General features: G+C 53.1%; 6 protein-coding genes across 6 annotated transcripts; 3 read left to right on the forward strand and 3 right to left on the reverse strand.

The window, feature by feature from the left end:
* Positions 1-3,657: 3,657 nt before the first annotated feature.
* On the reverse strand, positions 3,658-4,404 carry PHYSODRAFT_379546 (hypothetical protein; the record flags this gene model as incomplete). The annotated part of the gene is made up of 1 exon (XM_009540504.1): positions 3,658-4,404. A coding segment is annotated over one exon (747 nt), but the record flags the coding sequence as incomplete, so codon positions are not given.
* Positions 4,405-4,431: 27 nt separating this feature from the next.
* Positions 4,432-4,788, reverse strand: PHYSODRAFT_380153 (hypothetical protein; the record flags this gene model as incomplete). The annotated part of the gene is made up of 1 exon (XM_009540505.1): positions 4,432-4,788. A coding segment is annotated over one exon (357 nt), but the record flags the coding sequence as incomplete, so codon positions are not given.
* A 2,506-nt stretch (positions 4,789-7,294) lies between these two features.
* PHYSODRAFT_371549 (hypothetical protein) lies at positions 7,295-8,922 on the forward strand (the record flags this gene model as incomplete). The annotated part of the gene is made up of 2 exons (XM_009540506.1): positions 7,295-7,487; positions 7,535-8,922. Coding segments are annotated over 2 exons (1,581 nt in total), but the record flags the coding sequence as incomplete, so codon positions are not given.
* A 538-nt stretch (positions 8,923-9,460) lies between these two features.
* On the forward strand, positions 9,461-9,844 carry PHYSODRAFT_307615 (hypothetical protein; the record flags this gene model as incomplete). Its single annotated transcript, XM_009540507.1, has 1 exon — positions 9,461-9,844. The coding sequence occupies one exon, from the start codon at positions 9,461-9,463 to the stop codon at positions 9,842-9,844; it is 384 nt and encodes a 127-aa protein (XP_009538802.1).
* A 1,109-nt stretch (positions 9,845-10,953) lies between these two features.
* PHYSODRAFT_374834 (hypothetical protein) lies at positions 10,954-12,099 on the reverse strand (the record flags this gene model as incomplete). The annotated part of the gene is made up of 3 exons (XM_009540508.1): positions 10,954-11,135; positions 11,205-11,498; positions 11,574-12,099. Coding segments are annotated over 3 exons (1,002 nt in total), but the record flags the coding sequence as incomplete, so codon positions are not given.
* Positions 12,100-13,507: 1,408 nt separating this feature from the next.
* PHYSODRAFT_532905 (hypothetical protein) lies at positions 13,508-13,771 on the forward strand (the record flags this gene model as incomplete). Its single annotated transcript, XM_009540509.1, has 1 exon — positions 13,508-13,771. A coding segment is annotated over one exon (264 nt), but the record flags the coding sequence as incomplete, so codon positions are not given.
* Between the last annotated feature and the right edge of the window lie 702 nt (positions 13,772-14,473).

A 14,473-nucleotide genomic window follows, 5' to 3' on the forward strand; every position in this document is an offset into this window, starting at 1 on the left:
GGTGATCAAGCTGATCAAAAGCGTCCACGACGTCTGGGCAATCTTGGCGGAGGGGCACCTCAAACTCCCATGAGTTCTCGGAGTGAGGGTACCCTCGCCATTTCACCAGATACTGGTTTTGACCCCGGCACCGCCGCTTCGCCAGGAGGCGCTCCACATGGTAATGCCGATTCCCATGCTCATCGAGCAGAGCCGGTGGAGGCCGCTGTGGGGCCCTTTGCGACTCAAGATGAGCTCTTGGAGACGCGGCAGCAGGCGGGCCGCCTTCGGGATCACATCCATGACGTTGATGCGCGTCTGGGCCGGACTGCCACTGAACTCGACCAGCTCGCCGAGCGGACGCAATGGATCGAGGTGCCTCGAGAGGGCTGGAACCGCCTTGGGGCCCTGTAGGGCTGGGTGCGATGCTATTGCGATCGTGATGAGCAGCGTGGCCGGGAGCTCGGGGAGCTACAGCGTCAGCAGGCTGTGCTTCAGGGTAAGCTCGACCTCCTGGCCCGCATGCAGGCTCCGACTGCTGCGCCTCCTGCGCCTGTGGCTCTCGCTGTGCCCGTGGCACCTCCGGCGCCGATTCTTCCGCCTGTGCCTGCGGTGCCCGCGTTGATGGTCGCGTCCTCGACGCCTGCGACCTCCGTGCCTGTGACCTCGTCACCCTCGGTGCCTCCATCTGCACCTCCATCGGGTCCTGGTACGGCTTGAGCAAGCTCACGTAGAAGACGGGGTGCGTCCGCATCTTCTTCGGAAGATTGAGCGTGTACGCAAGGCCCTTCTTGGCCACAACCTTGAAAGGTCCGATGAAGCGCGGGCGCAACTTCGTCTTGAAGACGGCTGACACTGCATGTGTAGGTAGTTTTTTGCATTAAGCAACACCAGGTCCCCGACCTCATAACTTTCAATATTGCCTCTGCCCCTGACATCTGCATGTTCCTTTTGCTTGTCTTGGCTCTCAGCCATTGCGTCACGCACATGTCGTAAGACACTCAGACGCGTCGACAAGAAAGCGTCAACCTGTTTACGAACAGTAGCCGGGCTGACATCGGCTAGCCGATCAGCTTCTCCTCCCCCATCAAGCCCGAGGCCACCACGTGGCGGCGTCAGCGGGAGGCGGGGGTGAGACAAGCTGTTCACGTAGAACGGCGTGTAGCCTGTCGAGGCGTGCACGGCGTTGTTCAACGCAAACTCAACGAGTGGCAGCATGGCGCTCCAGCGCTTCGGCGTCTCAGCGCAAATGCTGCGGAGCACGTCCTCGACGACGCGATTCACGCGCTCTGTCTGACCATCGGTCCGCCGTGGACATGTCCAGCTTGGTGCCAACCACCGCAAAGACCGCGCTCCAGAAGTTGCCTGTGAAGCGGGGGTCTCGGTCCGAGACAATCGACTCAGGGAGTCCGTGTTGTCGAAACACTCGGTCCAAGAACAGCGTTGCTGTACCGTTACCATCGATGGTATCCGGCACAGCCGCAATGTGAGCCATCTTGCTCAGTCGGTCCACGAAGACCACGACTCCTGTGTTGCCCGCCGCGTCCGCCGGCAGGCCAAACACAAAGTCCATACTCATGGATTGCCAGCAGCCCGATGGGACAGGCAAACTCGCCAACGGCGCTGCAGCATGAGGGGACGACTTCACTCGCTGACACGTCTCACACGTGCGCACATAAGTGCTCGTCCACTTGTACATCTTCGGCCACCAGTAGTGGGTGCTCACCGAGCTGTAGGTCTTCTCACGGCCAAGATGGCCGGCCTGCGGCGTGTCGTGTACCTCATAGAGGATGCAATACTTCAGATCCTCATCATGAGGGATGACCACGCGGGGAGTATCCATCGGGCCGGTGTTGTAGAACAACAGTCCTCCATCGAGGGAATAACGGTGTAGCCGCGCGCGCAGCCGCGCTGACAATTCCATGTCCGAGTCTTGAAACTCCTTGCTCCCCAGAGCCTTCAGCAACGCGACACAGGTGTCGTCCTTGGCATAAGCCGTTCGGATCAAATCCGGTAATGACGAAGTCACGGTCGTTACATGAGCCAGCTCATAATCCGGCCTGCGCGACAGCGCGTCCGCAAGGACATTCTGCCTGCCAGGCTTGTACTTCACCTCGAAGTTGTACTCCACGAAGAAGGACAGCCAGCGAGCCATCCTTTACGAGAGATGAGACGACTGAGTCCCAGTGCGTAACGACGCATGATCCGTGTAAATCACGAACGACTGAGAGCCCAACAGGTGCACCCTGAACGTGACGAGCGCATACTTCATCGCAAGTAGCTCTTTGTCATGGACAGGATAGTTCATCTCCGCAGCCTTCTGTGGTGTAGTGCCTAGAGAGGAAGCGGGCACGTCGGCGTCGGTGAAAGAAGGCGCCGAGACGAATGCTGATGGATGCGGATGATGAACTCGACGCAGTTGATGAAACGCGACGCGATTGATGGGGGCGACGCGCGGCAGAGGTCGACGGAAAGTCGACGCGGGTGATGGGCCGCGAGACACAGCGACAGAGTCCAACTCGACGCGTAATCATCCGACGAGTCGACCAGCGCCCCGTCTCTGCAAAACGCGTCGACCCTAATCCCCGCCGAGCAAGACGCGCCGAGTAAGACGCGCCGACCAAAACGCGTCGAGGTAAGATCTTGATTACGCCACGCAAATCAGGTTGAAGGACGGCAGTGCAAGCACGACAGAAGTAGGGATAGGCACAGAACGATCGGCTTAGCAAGCAGTAGTACGGAGTAGCCAGTAGCTAGGGCATAGGATAGGGTAAGGACTCAGTCCCGAAATTTCTCTGAACCACAAAGACCTCCCGTCTTCTCCGAGGTTCCAGGGGAGCCACCAAGCGCCGGCAAGTAGAGCCGCCTCGATATCGCGGCCCCCCGTCGTTTGCTGGTTCGGGTGCTCACCCCCCCACAGACCCGTGCTGGAACAAAGGCACGTTGAACGTATACCGTTTAGGTGGGCGCCCGATAACGCGCCGCCTAGGCGAAGGACCGCACCGGCCTGATAACCGCCGTGCACAAGACCCCCCGTGTAGGCCCGATAACGCCGCACGCCCGACGGGAACGCCGAGGAAACGCCGGCCCGATAACGCCGCACGCCCAAGGCTCGACGCCCTACGACAAGGAACAAGCGTCAACGCAAGAACCCCCAACTCCGAAGCCAGCGAAGACTTGGGCCTGTATTTCGAAGATACGCTACTCCAACAACCGGGAATAATTTGCTCGGCGCAACCGCTATCCAGACGCGCCGAGTTTGTGCGAGATCGCATTCGCGAGATTTCTGCGAGGGCGCTACTCCACAATGGTGCCGCGACCCGGGAGTACTACTTCGAATGACGGGCTACAGCATGGTCTCGGAGGCTTCCGCGGCGACCGTGGCCGTGTTGGATGTGATCGGGGGCGTCTCCGCTGGCATGGTCACGAACCTTCCAAATGATCACCGCAATGATACAGCACGCGAACAACCGACTTCTCGGTCGTAGCGTAAACGACGACTCGGTTGGTCGACACTAACGTTCGGGCCAGCTGCTTTGCAACTTGAGGCGGGGCGTTTGGTCCAGATGCCATGGGAGGTGGTACACACAGCGAATAATCTTCTGCAATCGTCAGTAGCTTCATCAACAAACGGCGCGTATCCGCTGCCTTGCGCTGCGTATAGCGCTTGATGCTGGCATTAAACACTTCACATGGGTTGTTGGTTGTAGCGTACCCCCCTGGAGAGTGATAAATCTGCCATCTCCAGAAGCGGCTATGAATCCATTGTGCCGCGAAATATGTCAAAAAGACGTGCAACCTTCTATCGCATTGCCACTCTTGAGATACACGCCCCCACACCTCCCAAAATTCGGTTTGGTTGAGTGTGTAGTGCATGTCAAGAATACCACGATACACCATAGCTCGCACCGAATCTGGTAAGTGTCGCACTCGCTTGCGTACATTGTACATCACGTGGAAGAAACACATCAGGTACGGACAGGTTGCACATTCTGCAACATCCCGCAGTCCGTTCAATTGGGCCTCTTCAGCGTCGCCCATTATCACGTCAACTCGAAGTGGTCTTTTCATGTGGGTCCTGAAAATTCGTGCGAAAGCTCCAATCGATTCGTAATATTCGCGTCGGGTCCTTTGGCTAACAATGAAAAGCGCGGCTAGGTGGTAGCTTCGGTGTCGATCGGTGAAACCGCACGTAACAACAGGGTAACCGATGTCGCTCAGCTTGAAAGTAGCGTCCAAGTGAAAAATGAGAAATGCTTCGCGATCCTGTAGCGAACTGATGTTTTGCGTTAGCTTCAAGCTCGTGATTCCAAGTATCAACGGTTCATCATCTTCCCCGTTCCCAACAAAAGGGAAGCCGTGCTCATCTTCACGATTTCCAAACACAAACGCGGTGTCGGGATCCACTCCAGCAACGAAGGCCTTCGCCTTCACTAACTCCTTCGTCCTGACAATAGAGTTTTTAGACCCCTGCAGCCATCGATTGTACTTGACACTACGCAGAACTTGAGGGCACGTCGGAAACCCAAGCACTGGAGTCGGTATTTCAGGTGCACGAAGCATGTTGCTCCAGATTAAGCGTGGTGGTACCGCGTTTTCGTCCATTCGCTGGATATAGTCGCGCATTTCACGTGTCACCTTGGCGCGAGGAGGTAACGAACACGCTATGTCTTCACGCGCGTGTGGCTGGCCATTTGTGTACGCAATCCACCGCTTCGAAGTCGGGCACTCATGCACTTTCCAGAGCGTTGCACATTTAACAGTTCCTTTGCAGTCTGGACTCTGACAGCGAAGGCGCCGCTCAGCCATCGAGTGGTCCCCGGGGCAAATCATCACCCAAAATATGGCAGAACAGCAAAATCGCTACCAGCGAAACTTGACTAACGCATCTTCGCCTTGGAACTCGGCTAACTTCGTCCAGGTGTGGTTTGGAGACATCTGAGGTGGGGACAGCTGCAGCTAGGTTCTCCGCAAACTCTCGAAAGGTACTGGCTTGTTGTGTTGTGTGGGGAGCTGTTGGCCGACAGTATTCTCGTGTAGATTACACCAAGGTTATGAAATTCGAATATTTGAAAGTCTGAGCGTCAGATTAACACGCGCGAGTTATTGTGAATCAAGAAATTCAGATTAACTCGCGCGAGTTATTGTGAATCAAGGGGTTTAAGCTGAGCCACCTACACGTTAGCGCTGGTCATCGCTGCGGTCAACGTTTTGTATGGTTGCCGTGCTTTGAAATACTGTAGAAATACCAGCCAGTTCAGCAACCAGCTTTGCAACCGTCATCTCATTGGTTAAAAATGGAGTACCAGGTAATGTGTCACTTTGCTGCAGCCCTTTGAGGTTGCTTTATGAGCAACGCGCTGTGAAATGAGCTGAATAACTCTTGTGCATGTAGTACTGACTGCGAGAACCTCTTTGCAATACACTAGCGTCGCTCTCGTAGGTGCAGTACCGACCGCGAGAACTGGTCACGGCCTTGTACTCCTTGAACGCCTTAACTTTCTTCAACAGAGCGGCAACAGCTCACGCGTGCAGGCAGTACTGCTGCGGGGTCCTTCCATACCGATTTCATGAGTCTGTAGCCGCGGGACGGCTTCCATTTCACGCAGATTGCTACTGTGCGGTAGGTCTGGCGGGCTGGCTTTTATTTGTGTGAAGATGTCTGAAATGATGACACAGTTTACCTGCGTTCTCTCATCTCAGTGAGAGCTGGATAGAGTGTGCCTCTGATTCTACCTAGTAGCCGTAGATGAGGAAGTGGTAGAGGTAGCCTGCATGAAATCGTACGGGTTGTGCAGCAGCACCAGGAGGGTGCGGAGCTAGCTCTACGGGTAGCCCCGCCGCCATAACAGGCCTTCGGCTCCGACGTGACCTCCTACTACGTGCACGTACGACAGTATGAGCTGGTTCGACCAGCCATGGAAAGCTCCAGGCCGCCGTAGGCGGTGCCACGGCTTGCCACGGTGATAAACGCTTTGCAACCCTGCATAAACGAATTCACTTGTGTTTTGTATACTGTCTCCCATACGGCGTCGTTTTGCTACCGTGACTTGCAGATTGTATAGGAGTTGAGTTGCAAAGCAACAATCCTGGTCGATACCATGCAGCTGGCCAATCAGAGGTGGCGATTTCTAGAAATACAACCTGGGTTGCAAATGGCCGGTAAGGTACCGGTATTAACAGCTCTGGCAATGAGGCAGAGCAACAGATCAAGCTTGGGAACTGACAATCTGGCTACCGGTACCGGTACGATGCTTGAGAAAGTACAGTTAGAATGTGCAGGTTGCTAGTGACCGGAAAAGTGGTTGTTGACGATCACTTTCCAGCTGTTGTGGTTGTTCTCGTCTTTTTTAGATTGCCATTGTCCCATAGAAGGTTGTTTGTGGTCCAAAGTTGGTACACTGGCGACCCCGACTCATCACCCACGAGGAGGACAGGCACGTGTACAGATAAATACGGCAACGCAAAACCCGGCACACATATGTTGTACTTTTTACAATAAGTAATTCAGATAGCCAATCAACTTCGGGATTTACACTTGACATTTGTATTCCATATGGTTTTAAGGACTTTCTATAAATTTGTGTGTACTTTATGCTCCGTTACGTGTACTTTATGTCATTGCCTTGTACAATCTCTATCGTTCCTGACAGAGAATTCTGGCACATTTACTATGGAGAATGCCATTCAGTGGTGCCGGATTTATCCGTCGTTGTCTGTACACGTTTAATACATGTACAGGCGTCCCCGGGCTAGTCCCGGCTGTACAACTGCATATTTTAATGTACCTCGCACAGGAAGTACAACAAGCTCTCAAGATTTACGCGCTACTTCTGCAAACGTATTGATTTAGATGAGTGTACAGCGATACCTACTGCGACAAGTGGCACGTTGCGGGAATACCTCCACCGCTAACTTCGTTCCAGCTGTGAGGCTTTGCCATATTTAGCGTCTAAAATGGTCGGCAAAATAACTGCAAAGAACAATAACATCTTCAAGGAAAACATACAGCGTCGCAATCGCTGAAGTCGTTATTGCTCGTGATCATGAGCTTGGAAAGAGGCTGGATGGACGCGCGCGGTGGCTGCAAGCCATAATCTAGCAGAGCGAAGGTCTTCGACACGCTCCAATTTACCAGCAACCAGCAACACAAGGAATAAACCTGGCCTCTGCCATGCTGCTCTACCCTGCCATCGCCTTGGCGTTGGCTCTCGGACAAGTGTCTGCGGCAACTAACCTAACCTGGACACCTTGCCCCCTCACAAGTGACAAATCCATTGACGGTAGTTCCAGGGATAATAAGGCGGAATGCACCATGTACGCTGCGCCGCTGTGCCACCCCGGGATCTGCGAAACGCCCGACTCGGCCATCTCGACAGTTGATGTATTCGTGAGGCGAATTCCCGCTGCGAACCGACAACCCGATGTAGCTCCAAACGTGTGGCTTGTTCAGGGTGGCCCGTACTACTGGGACTCTCTGCATAAGTACTGCAAGACCGTTGGAGCACGTGATGATTTCAAGGACTAACGTTTGCTGTGGGCGGTTGTGTTCCAGTGGACCTTCCGATAATGATACTGTATTCGCAACTGAAGGGCGAGGCGAACGTGTACACGATGGACTACCGCGGGGCTGGACAGAGTACGCCCTTGAAGTGTGCGGCCCAAGCCAAGTCGTCAAGCTTGGTCGATCTGGATCTGGAACTGGTCCCTGCATGTGCAAAGGAACTCGAGGAGAAGTACGGGGACCTCGCGGCCTTCTCGACCACCAGCGCTGCCATGGACCTGACGACTTTCATCTCGAAGTATGGCAACGATTTCAGTACGACCTTGTACGGAGTGAGCTACGGTACGATCTGGGTGGAGCGCGTGATGCATCTCAATCCTCCGGAGGTGACGGGGTACGTTCTGGACAGGGTCACCACGACGTCGCTGGATAACTTCTACAGCCTGTCGGATGTAGATGGCGCGTTCGATGAGGTTGCCGACTCGTTCATGGCTTTGTGCTCAGAAGACAGCTCGTGCAACGCGCGCTTCAAGAAGAACGGACTTAAGGCCACTCTGCAACAATTGATGATGAAACTCGACAAGAATCCGAAAGCGACGTGTGCCAAGTTGCTGAGAAGTGTGCAAAGCGGCCAGGACGAGGACCCGCCATCGTTTGTGCTTCGCTATCTGCTGGGTGAACTACTTCTAATCATGGAATTGCGAACGCTCATCCCGCCAATCGTATACCGATTGTTCCGTTGCGCGAAGAAGGACGTCGCCGTTTTGACCAAGGTCATTGAGACCGTTAACCGGTTCTTGAACCCCACCGCCAAGGATATTGGCTCCGAATCCATCGTGCTGGATATGCTCGTGGACTTCTCGGAGATATGGGAAGCGCCTTCACCCTCCGGTCAGGAGCTCAGGACACGCTTCGAAGGTACGAGTATGAACAGCTTGCTGGCGTACAAGGATGTACCCTCGTACTGCGCGTTCTCTAAGGAAAAGTCGCCAACGTGCAACAAGCTCAAGGTCGGCAACTACAAAGGGAACGGCATCATTTACGAGCGCGACGAGTACTGGAACAAGGCCGCCAAAATCCCCGAGAAAGCCAACGTGTTGCTTATGAGCGATGGACTGGATCCGATATCGTCTCCGAAGTATGCACAGGCCTTGTTGAAGGCTCTTGACGGCCAGAAGAAGGAGCTCGTCACCTTCAAGTACGCGTCCGGTAGCAGTCTCATCGACAGCAATAACGAGCCAGCTTGTCGTATGTACGTCCTTTCCTCTTTCGTGCAGCACGATGGCGACTTGACCAAGCTGAACAAGACGTGCCTTGAGGACGAGGCGGCATTTAGCTGGACGATACCGGAGGTTTACCAATACCCGATCTTGAGCACTAAGGACGCGTACGACGGTGAGTTCGACCCGAGCTTGAGTGCCGATGAGGCGTCTAGCGATGCCGGCGACTCATCTGGCTCAATGGAAGAAGACTCGCCTGGTCAGGCTTAAGCCTCAATTGATTCAGCCAGCAACAGTTACAGCATCTCTTCATCCGAAGTCGAGGACATGAGCGCAGCTACAAGGGGCATTTTGTTCGGCACAAGCCAACGCTGATGCGTTACAACAGGCGTCTACTGGAGAGGCGATACGTGCTGTAGCACACAGCGCAAGACAACGCCCGGGTTGTCGCGCGCTAGTGTCGCGTTGCTTGGGAGGGCACGATCTCTGAGAAGCTTGAGCAAGCGCAACATCAACTAGAGACGCAAACCAGAGACTATGTTGCTGCGCGTGCCGATGGTATCAAAACCTACCCCAGCAACGAGGTGGAGAAGCTTCTCAAGGCGCATGAACAATACTTACAAGAACAACTTGACGATTCGTTCTACCGTTCGCAAGAGCTTGAAGGGGCTGCCATTACGGCAGCAGTGCACGCAGCGGAAAAGCTAGCGCAGGAAAGCGAGTTGATGAGAAGCTGAGCGAAGCACATTATCGCCGTATGGAAGAAACTAAACAGCTGCGCAACCACGTGAATGAGGCTAGGTGCTTAGCTGAAAACGCCGCCCAAGCTCGAATACAAGCTCATGCAGAGCTGCTAGAACGACGTTGGCGCCAGAATATCCAGGATGTGGTGTCCGAACGGATTCAAGCTCACATCCCAAGTTTGGAAGAGAAGCTGGGAACTTATTGCAAAGCTGAACAAGCCCGATTGACTTCGAGTGTGGCCGATCAGCAACTTAAACAAGCTCTTCAAACTGCAGTACTACGCGTTGAGGAAGTCGCAGAGCACGCTACTGCAGAAACATTAGCTGAAAAACAAGAGTACCTCCAGATCTACATCAGAGAAGAAATCCGCCGTACATTGGCAGCTCTTACGAGATGATGCAAACGCAGCTTTTGGTAGCTGCGTTGGTGGACACGTTGATGAGGCTCACTTCGACGGCGAGGCTGTGTCAAAGACCCCAAAATTTCCAGAGCGTAGGGATTGTACATCAGCGCTTATGGAGACGTCAGGAAGATTGAATGACTTGAGTTTGACCAACGATGGCGACCTCGTTCGACACCTCCGTTCGCATTTGTGCCGTATGACGAGTTTGCCAACCGTGCTGCGGTGAATCTCCGTCAACAGGCTGCTTCAGCGAAGGTGGCGAAAGCAACGAATGCCCCCCCCCTCCATCTAAATCGGAAACATCAACGTACGCGGCAAGATCCGCACTCGGTGCTCGAAGCCTTAAGGCTAGCTGCAGCGAAAAAACAACGAGAAGCGCAATTGAAGGAATCCCCCAGGAAGAAGAAACTCGGCTAGAGGTGAGAGGGGAAGTATATCTGTGATACACGTAATGAAGCAATATCAAAAGATGCATTGGTATTTAGGACTATCCTGAGGGTTTGAGGGTGTATAACCACCATCAAGCATCTATTCGCTATCCGATAGGGGAGCTGAGAAAATTCGTTGATCATCGTACCCCATTCGACCCGAGAGCTTGCAGTAGAGTCTAGATCACCTTTCACATTCGTGGGGATGTGTCGTTTGATGTCTTGGGGGCAATTTTCGGGCACTGACAGACGTCAACAAACTGCCGATTTTGCCGTAAGAAGCTTGTCATGTCGATATTGTGTCCACTGGTGGATGCCCGAAGCCCCCAACCATTTGCGCGCAGTTGCCAAAGTCTCGCTCAATTCGAGCTGATGAGCATGGCACAGCAAAACCAGCGACGAATTTTAGCGACATGCTGCTGGATTTCTTCGTCGACCATTGGCTGCTGTAGCAGCCACGATCCGATCCATTGGCCCACCGGCGTGCTTCACGGCGGGATGAGTAGATACTGCATTTCGAAGGCGAACGCTCCAGTTGGTAGTATTTTTTGTCAATGTACCGTTTGAAAACGTTTTTGTAGAGATGGCCCTGGCGCACGGCATCAATGCGGTTGGTTGAATCACCACAGGGTTACGAGGGGTAGAATCAAAGCGCTGCACGGGTTCGTTGAGGGCGAGAACCGAAGTCTGCAGCGCGTACAGAGTAGGCAACACATCGACTTGATTCGCTGATTCGCTTTGGGCGCGCATGTTCACTAGCTCGATTGGCGCAAGTAGGGAAAGAATCTGCTCCAAAAGCACTTTATCGTTTATGAGAGGAAAATCAATGGGAATTTCCAGTTGACGTTCTCGAATCGCTTTCGCGAGGCGCTAGGCAAACCATCGTCGCAACGCCCCCCCCCTTCTCCTAAAACCTTCGAATGCACCCAGCAAGTCCCATGAACCGGCGCGGTTATACGCAACCAGTGTGGTGCTATTTCCCTTCCCCAGCAACAACATCACCTGCTCCATTAGGTCGTCCATCTTCTCAGTACGATGCACCTGGAAAATCGTGCGTGAGATCCGATTAATCAGCTCCGACATAGCCACATTGTTGCTGTTTCGCGTCATTCCACACGCGTTCTTGGTACCTGCATTCACTAGGTGAGGGATACACCTCTCCCATTGGAGGTGCAGGCTCTGGGTCATCATCCACTTTACGGTGGTAGCACCAAAGCAATCTTCCGTTTCCAGCTGAAAGTCGTGGAGAATCACCTTAATCCACCTCTGAAAGGGCCCTCGGATTCCTTGGTCACGTTCCCCATATTGAGGTCGAAAATGACGGGCACCCAGCAAAATGGACTTGAACTGAAACTGAGCGTCAATGAGGTACACACGAAACCCAAGATATTTATTTCCAGTGTGCTTCGAACTGTAAAATTCTGCAACCGCAACAAAACAGGGCATTCCACCAACACGGTTGTCGCGTAGGAAGCCAACGACTTCTTGCAGTCCAGCAGCGTAGAGCTCAACAATAGAGTGCGTGGCGGTGTGAGAGTTCACTGTAGCTTGGAATTCAGCCGTCGTGCAGATATTTTTGATGACATGTGACTCGGGATACTCTCCAAAGCAGAATGGCAGATTGGGGTTCACAATCCTCATAGTTTCCAGCAGAAGTCCAAGCCGCTTAGCGTCACCGCGACACAGTGCCGGTGCCTGAATACGGGAAATCTCAACATAATGTGCCCTCTTTCGCGTAGTCTCGAGAGCTGTCTTGTCCGAAATCACACTGTGAACACTACTCAAATGATATGTCGCCTTCGATGTTTTCCCTCCACTCAACGAAATGCGCGTGAATGAGTCTCTGCTGTCCTGACTGGCTAAACAGATCCAACTTATTCCATCTACATTGTCAATCCTGGTGCTCACGCGAACACCGTACTTGAAAATCAGCAAGCGCTTTTTGGCCGACGGAGGGAGCAACGAGCAGCCTGGCAGTAGCTCGTAATTCAGAACCGCTTCCCTAACGCACGCGGGAAATGTTGCGAGATCATGACTATCATGCATCGAAGACAGGGTTGGGCGCAGGTTGCAGTGGTCCATTTGCATATACCACTTGGGAATCGCTGCCATATCGCATTGTTGCACCGACAGAGTCTGTATTTTCATATTGTGCCGTATCGCGCGATTTAGCAGGACATGTATGACTAGCCACCCCACGAGCCACCACACTTGGATTTCCCCATTCAGCAATCACGGAGGCCAGCGCCATTTGAACTAGTGTCCGGGTTCGTGGGGATGTCGTCATAGTCATGTTGCTGGAAGTGACAGTCGGATGATGAGAATCTAGCCCAGTGGCGTGTGGTGTCGTGTCAAAGCCCGGTCCAGAATGTGGTTATTGAGCATCTGATTGAGTACGTCTCGACAGCGACTCGAACGCTGAAAACGCAGGGGGTAGTGGTTGCTGCATTGCCTCATCTTGGGGTCCATCGTCGGCTGCTACGTTTGCGAGAGCAGATGTAGTTTCTGGTCGATCGGCCGCACCGCGGCTGGAGTGGCGCTGCGCCATCGGTATCTGCCCGACCTGGAAGCCCAGTACGATGGGAGGGAGGGTTTCTTGGTTGCTGTCGAGGTCGAGGTTGAAGCACTTGGCCGCTGGCATCTTGGTATGCGGACTACCTTGTTGATCTTTTAAGTTGTGAGGTAGCGCTTGCTACCGCTCTCTTCTTTCGCAGCGGTTCCGATCGTCTCAACGCTTACGCGACCTCTTGTTTCGTTGATTATCGTAGCTCCGAGAACTTTTCCTCACGTAGCGCCTGGTTTCGTTCGTCTTTTGGCTTACGCCCTTGGCTTCGCGTGGCTCAGTGCTTCAATAGCATTCACAGCGGGACTTCCGGTACTGATGGCTAATGGCAATGCACGTGGGAATGAGGCAGATAGATACCAAGTCTAGAGAACTGCGCCTCGCGCCAGCTATCTAGGCTCTCTTAAAGCTACCGCGCATAGAAACGCGTGCGGCTTTACTCGAAGGCTCGGCCGTCCTGGTAGCTCAACCAATCAAAGAGCTAGAAAACGAGTCAGAGTCGTAACCGTTGTTGCCAGGGTTCGCATTTATTTACCAACAATATAGCCGAGAATTCGGTATATCGATATATCGAGCTCGTATATCGATCTTTGCAACTGCCGAACCTGGTATATCGGTATACCGCGCTCTCATTTCCCAGGCTCGTTCGGCCAGCTCCGGATCTAGAGGTACAGCATCAAGGGGTGCTACAAGTCGCACAAGTACTATAAAACGCTATTTCTAGGCCTGCTGGACATGGCGCTAGTGACCGCGTTCATAGTCTTCCGTCAGTACCGAAAGGCGAATAACCAAAGACCCGCCAAGCACTTCGCCTTCTTCGAGACACTGATGGAGCACCATCAGACGATTGACACCCAAGAGGCCTACGCAACAATCGAGGTACGTACTATATTGACAAGTCAATATACGAGTCGCTGCAAAGAATTCTGATCCAACATAACCTTACCTATTGTATGTATCTATGAATCGCCAGATAGTTTCTAACGTTGAAACTGTGAGAAGTACATACCTTTGCAATGTAGTGAGAGGGGGGCGGAGACGTGCTACGACGCCTGAGACAGCGGAAACACCATTCCGCGGCACCTGTTCCAGGAGCACAAGATTCGCAACCGCCCGCCGCCATCTCGCCTATGAAAGAAACGCCGACGACGTGCTGAGGCAAGTGCGGCAGATGAGCAAGCGATGCCGGACGCTGCTCATGGCGCTGACAATGAAGAAGAGGGAATGGCTGGTGATGAGGCGTAGGCTAAGCATTCGTTGAAGTGCAGGAAATTGTTAATTGAAGCTGCATTTTGCTTTGTTTCCACTGGGTGGTGCATTTCATGAAATGATACTGATCACGTGTAACATTTAAAAAAATCGGGCAACCCGATAAAACGGACGGTTATACTCTCTTTATCACCATGCGTGGTGTTATGTGCTAAAAACCTTCCTACATAGAGTCAATTAACCCTTTCGCGGTAAAAGGATAAAGAAAGCGCCCTTTAGATGATTTTCCAAAACACGGTAGAGTGTACCCCCTCTTAAAGGGCGCATCCTGTGCCCTTTTGCACAGGTTCAAGCTAGTAATTAACCTTCTTGTAAAACAAATCATAATCGGTACGCAGAGTAATCATCATGTAATCATTGTCT

The sequence above is a fragment of the Phytophthora sojae genome (genome assembly GCF_000149755.1).
Source record: "Phytophthora sojae unplaced genomic scaffold PHYSOscaffold_15, whole genome shotgun sequence".
In the NCBI taxonomy this organism is placed as follows: Eukaryota; Oomycota; class Peronosporomycetes; order Peronosporales; family Peronosporaceae; genus Phytophthora; species Phytophthora sojae.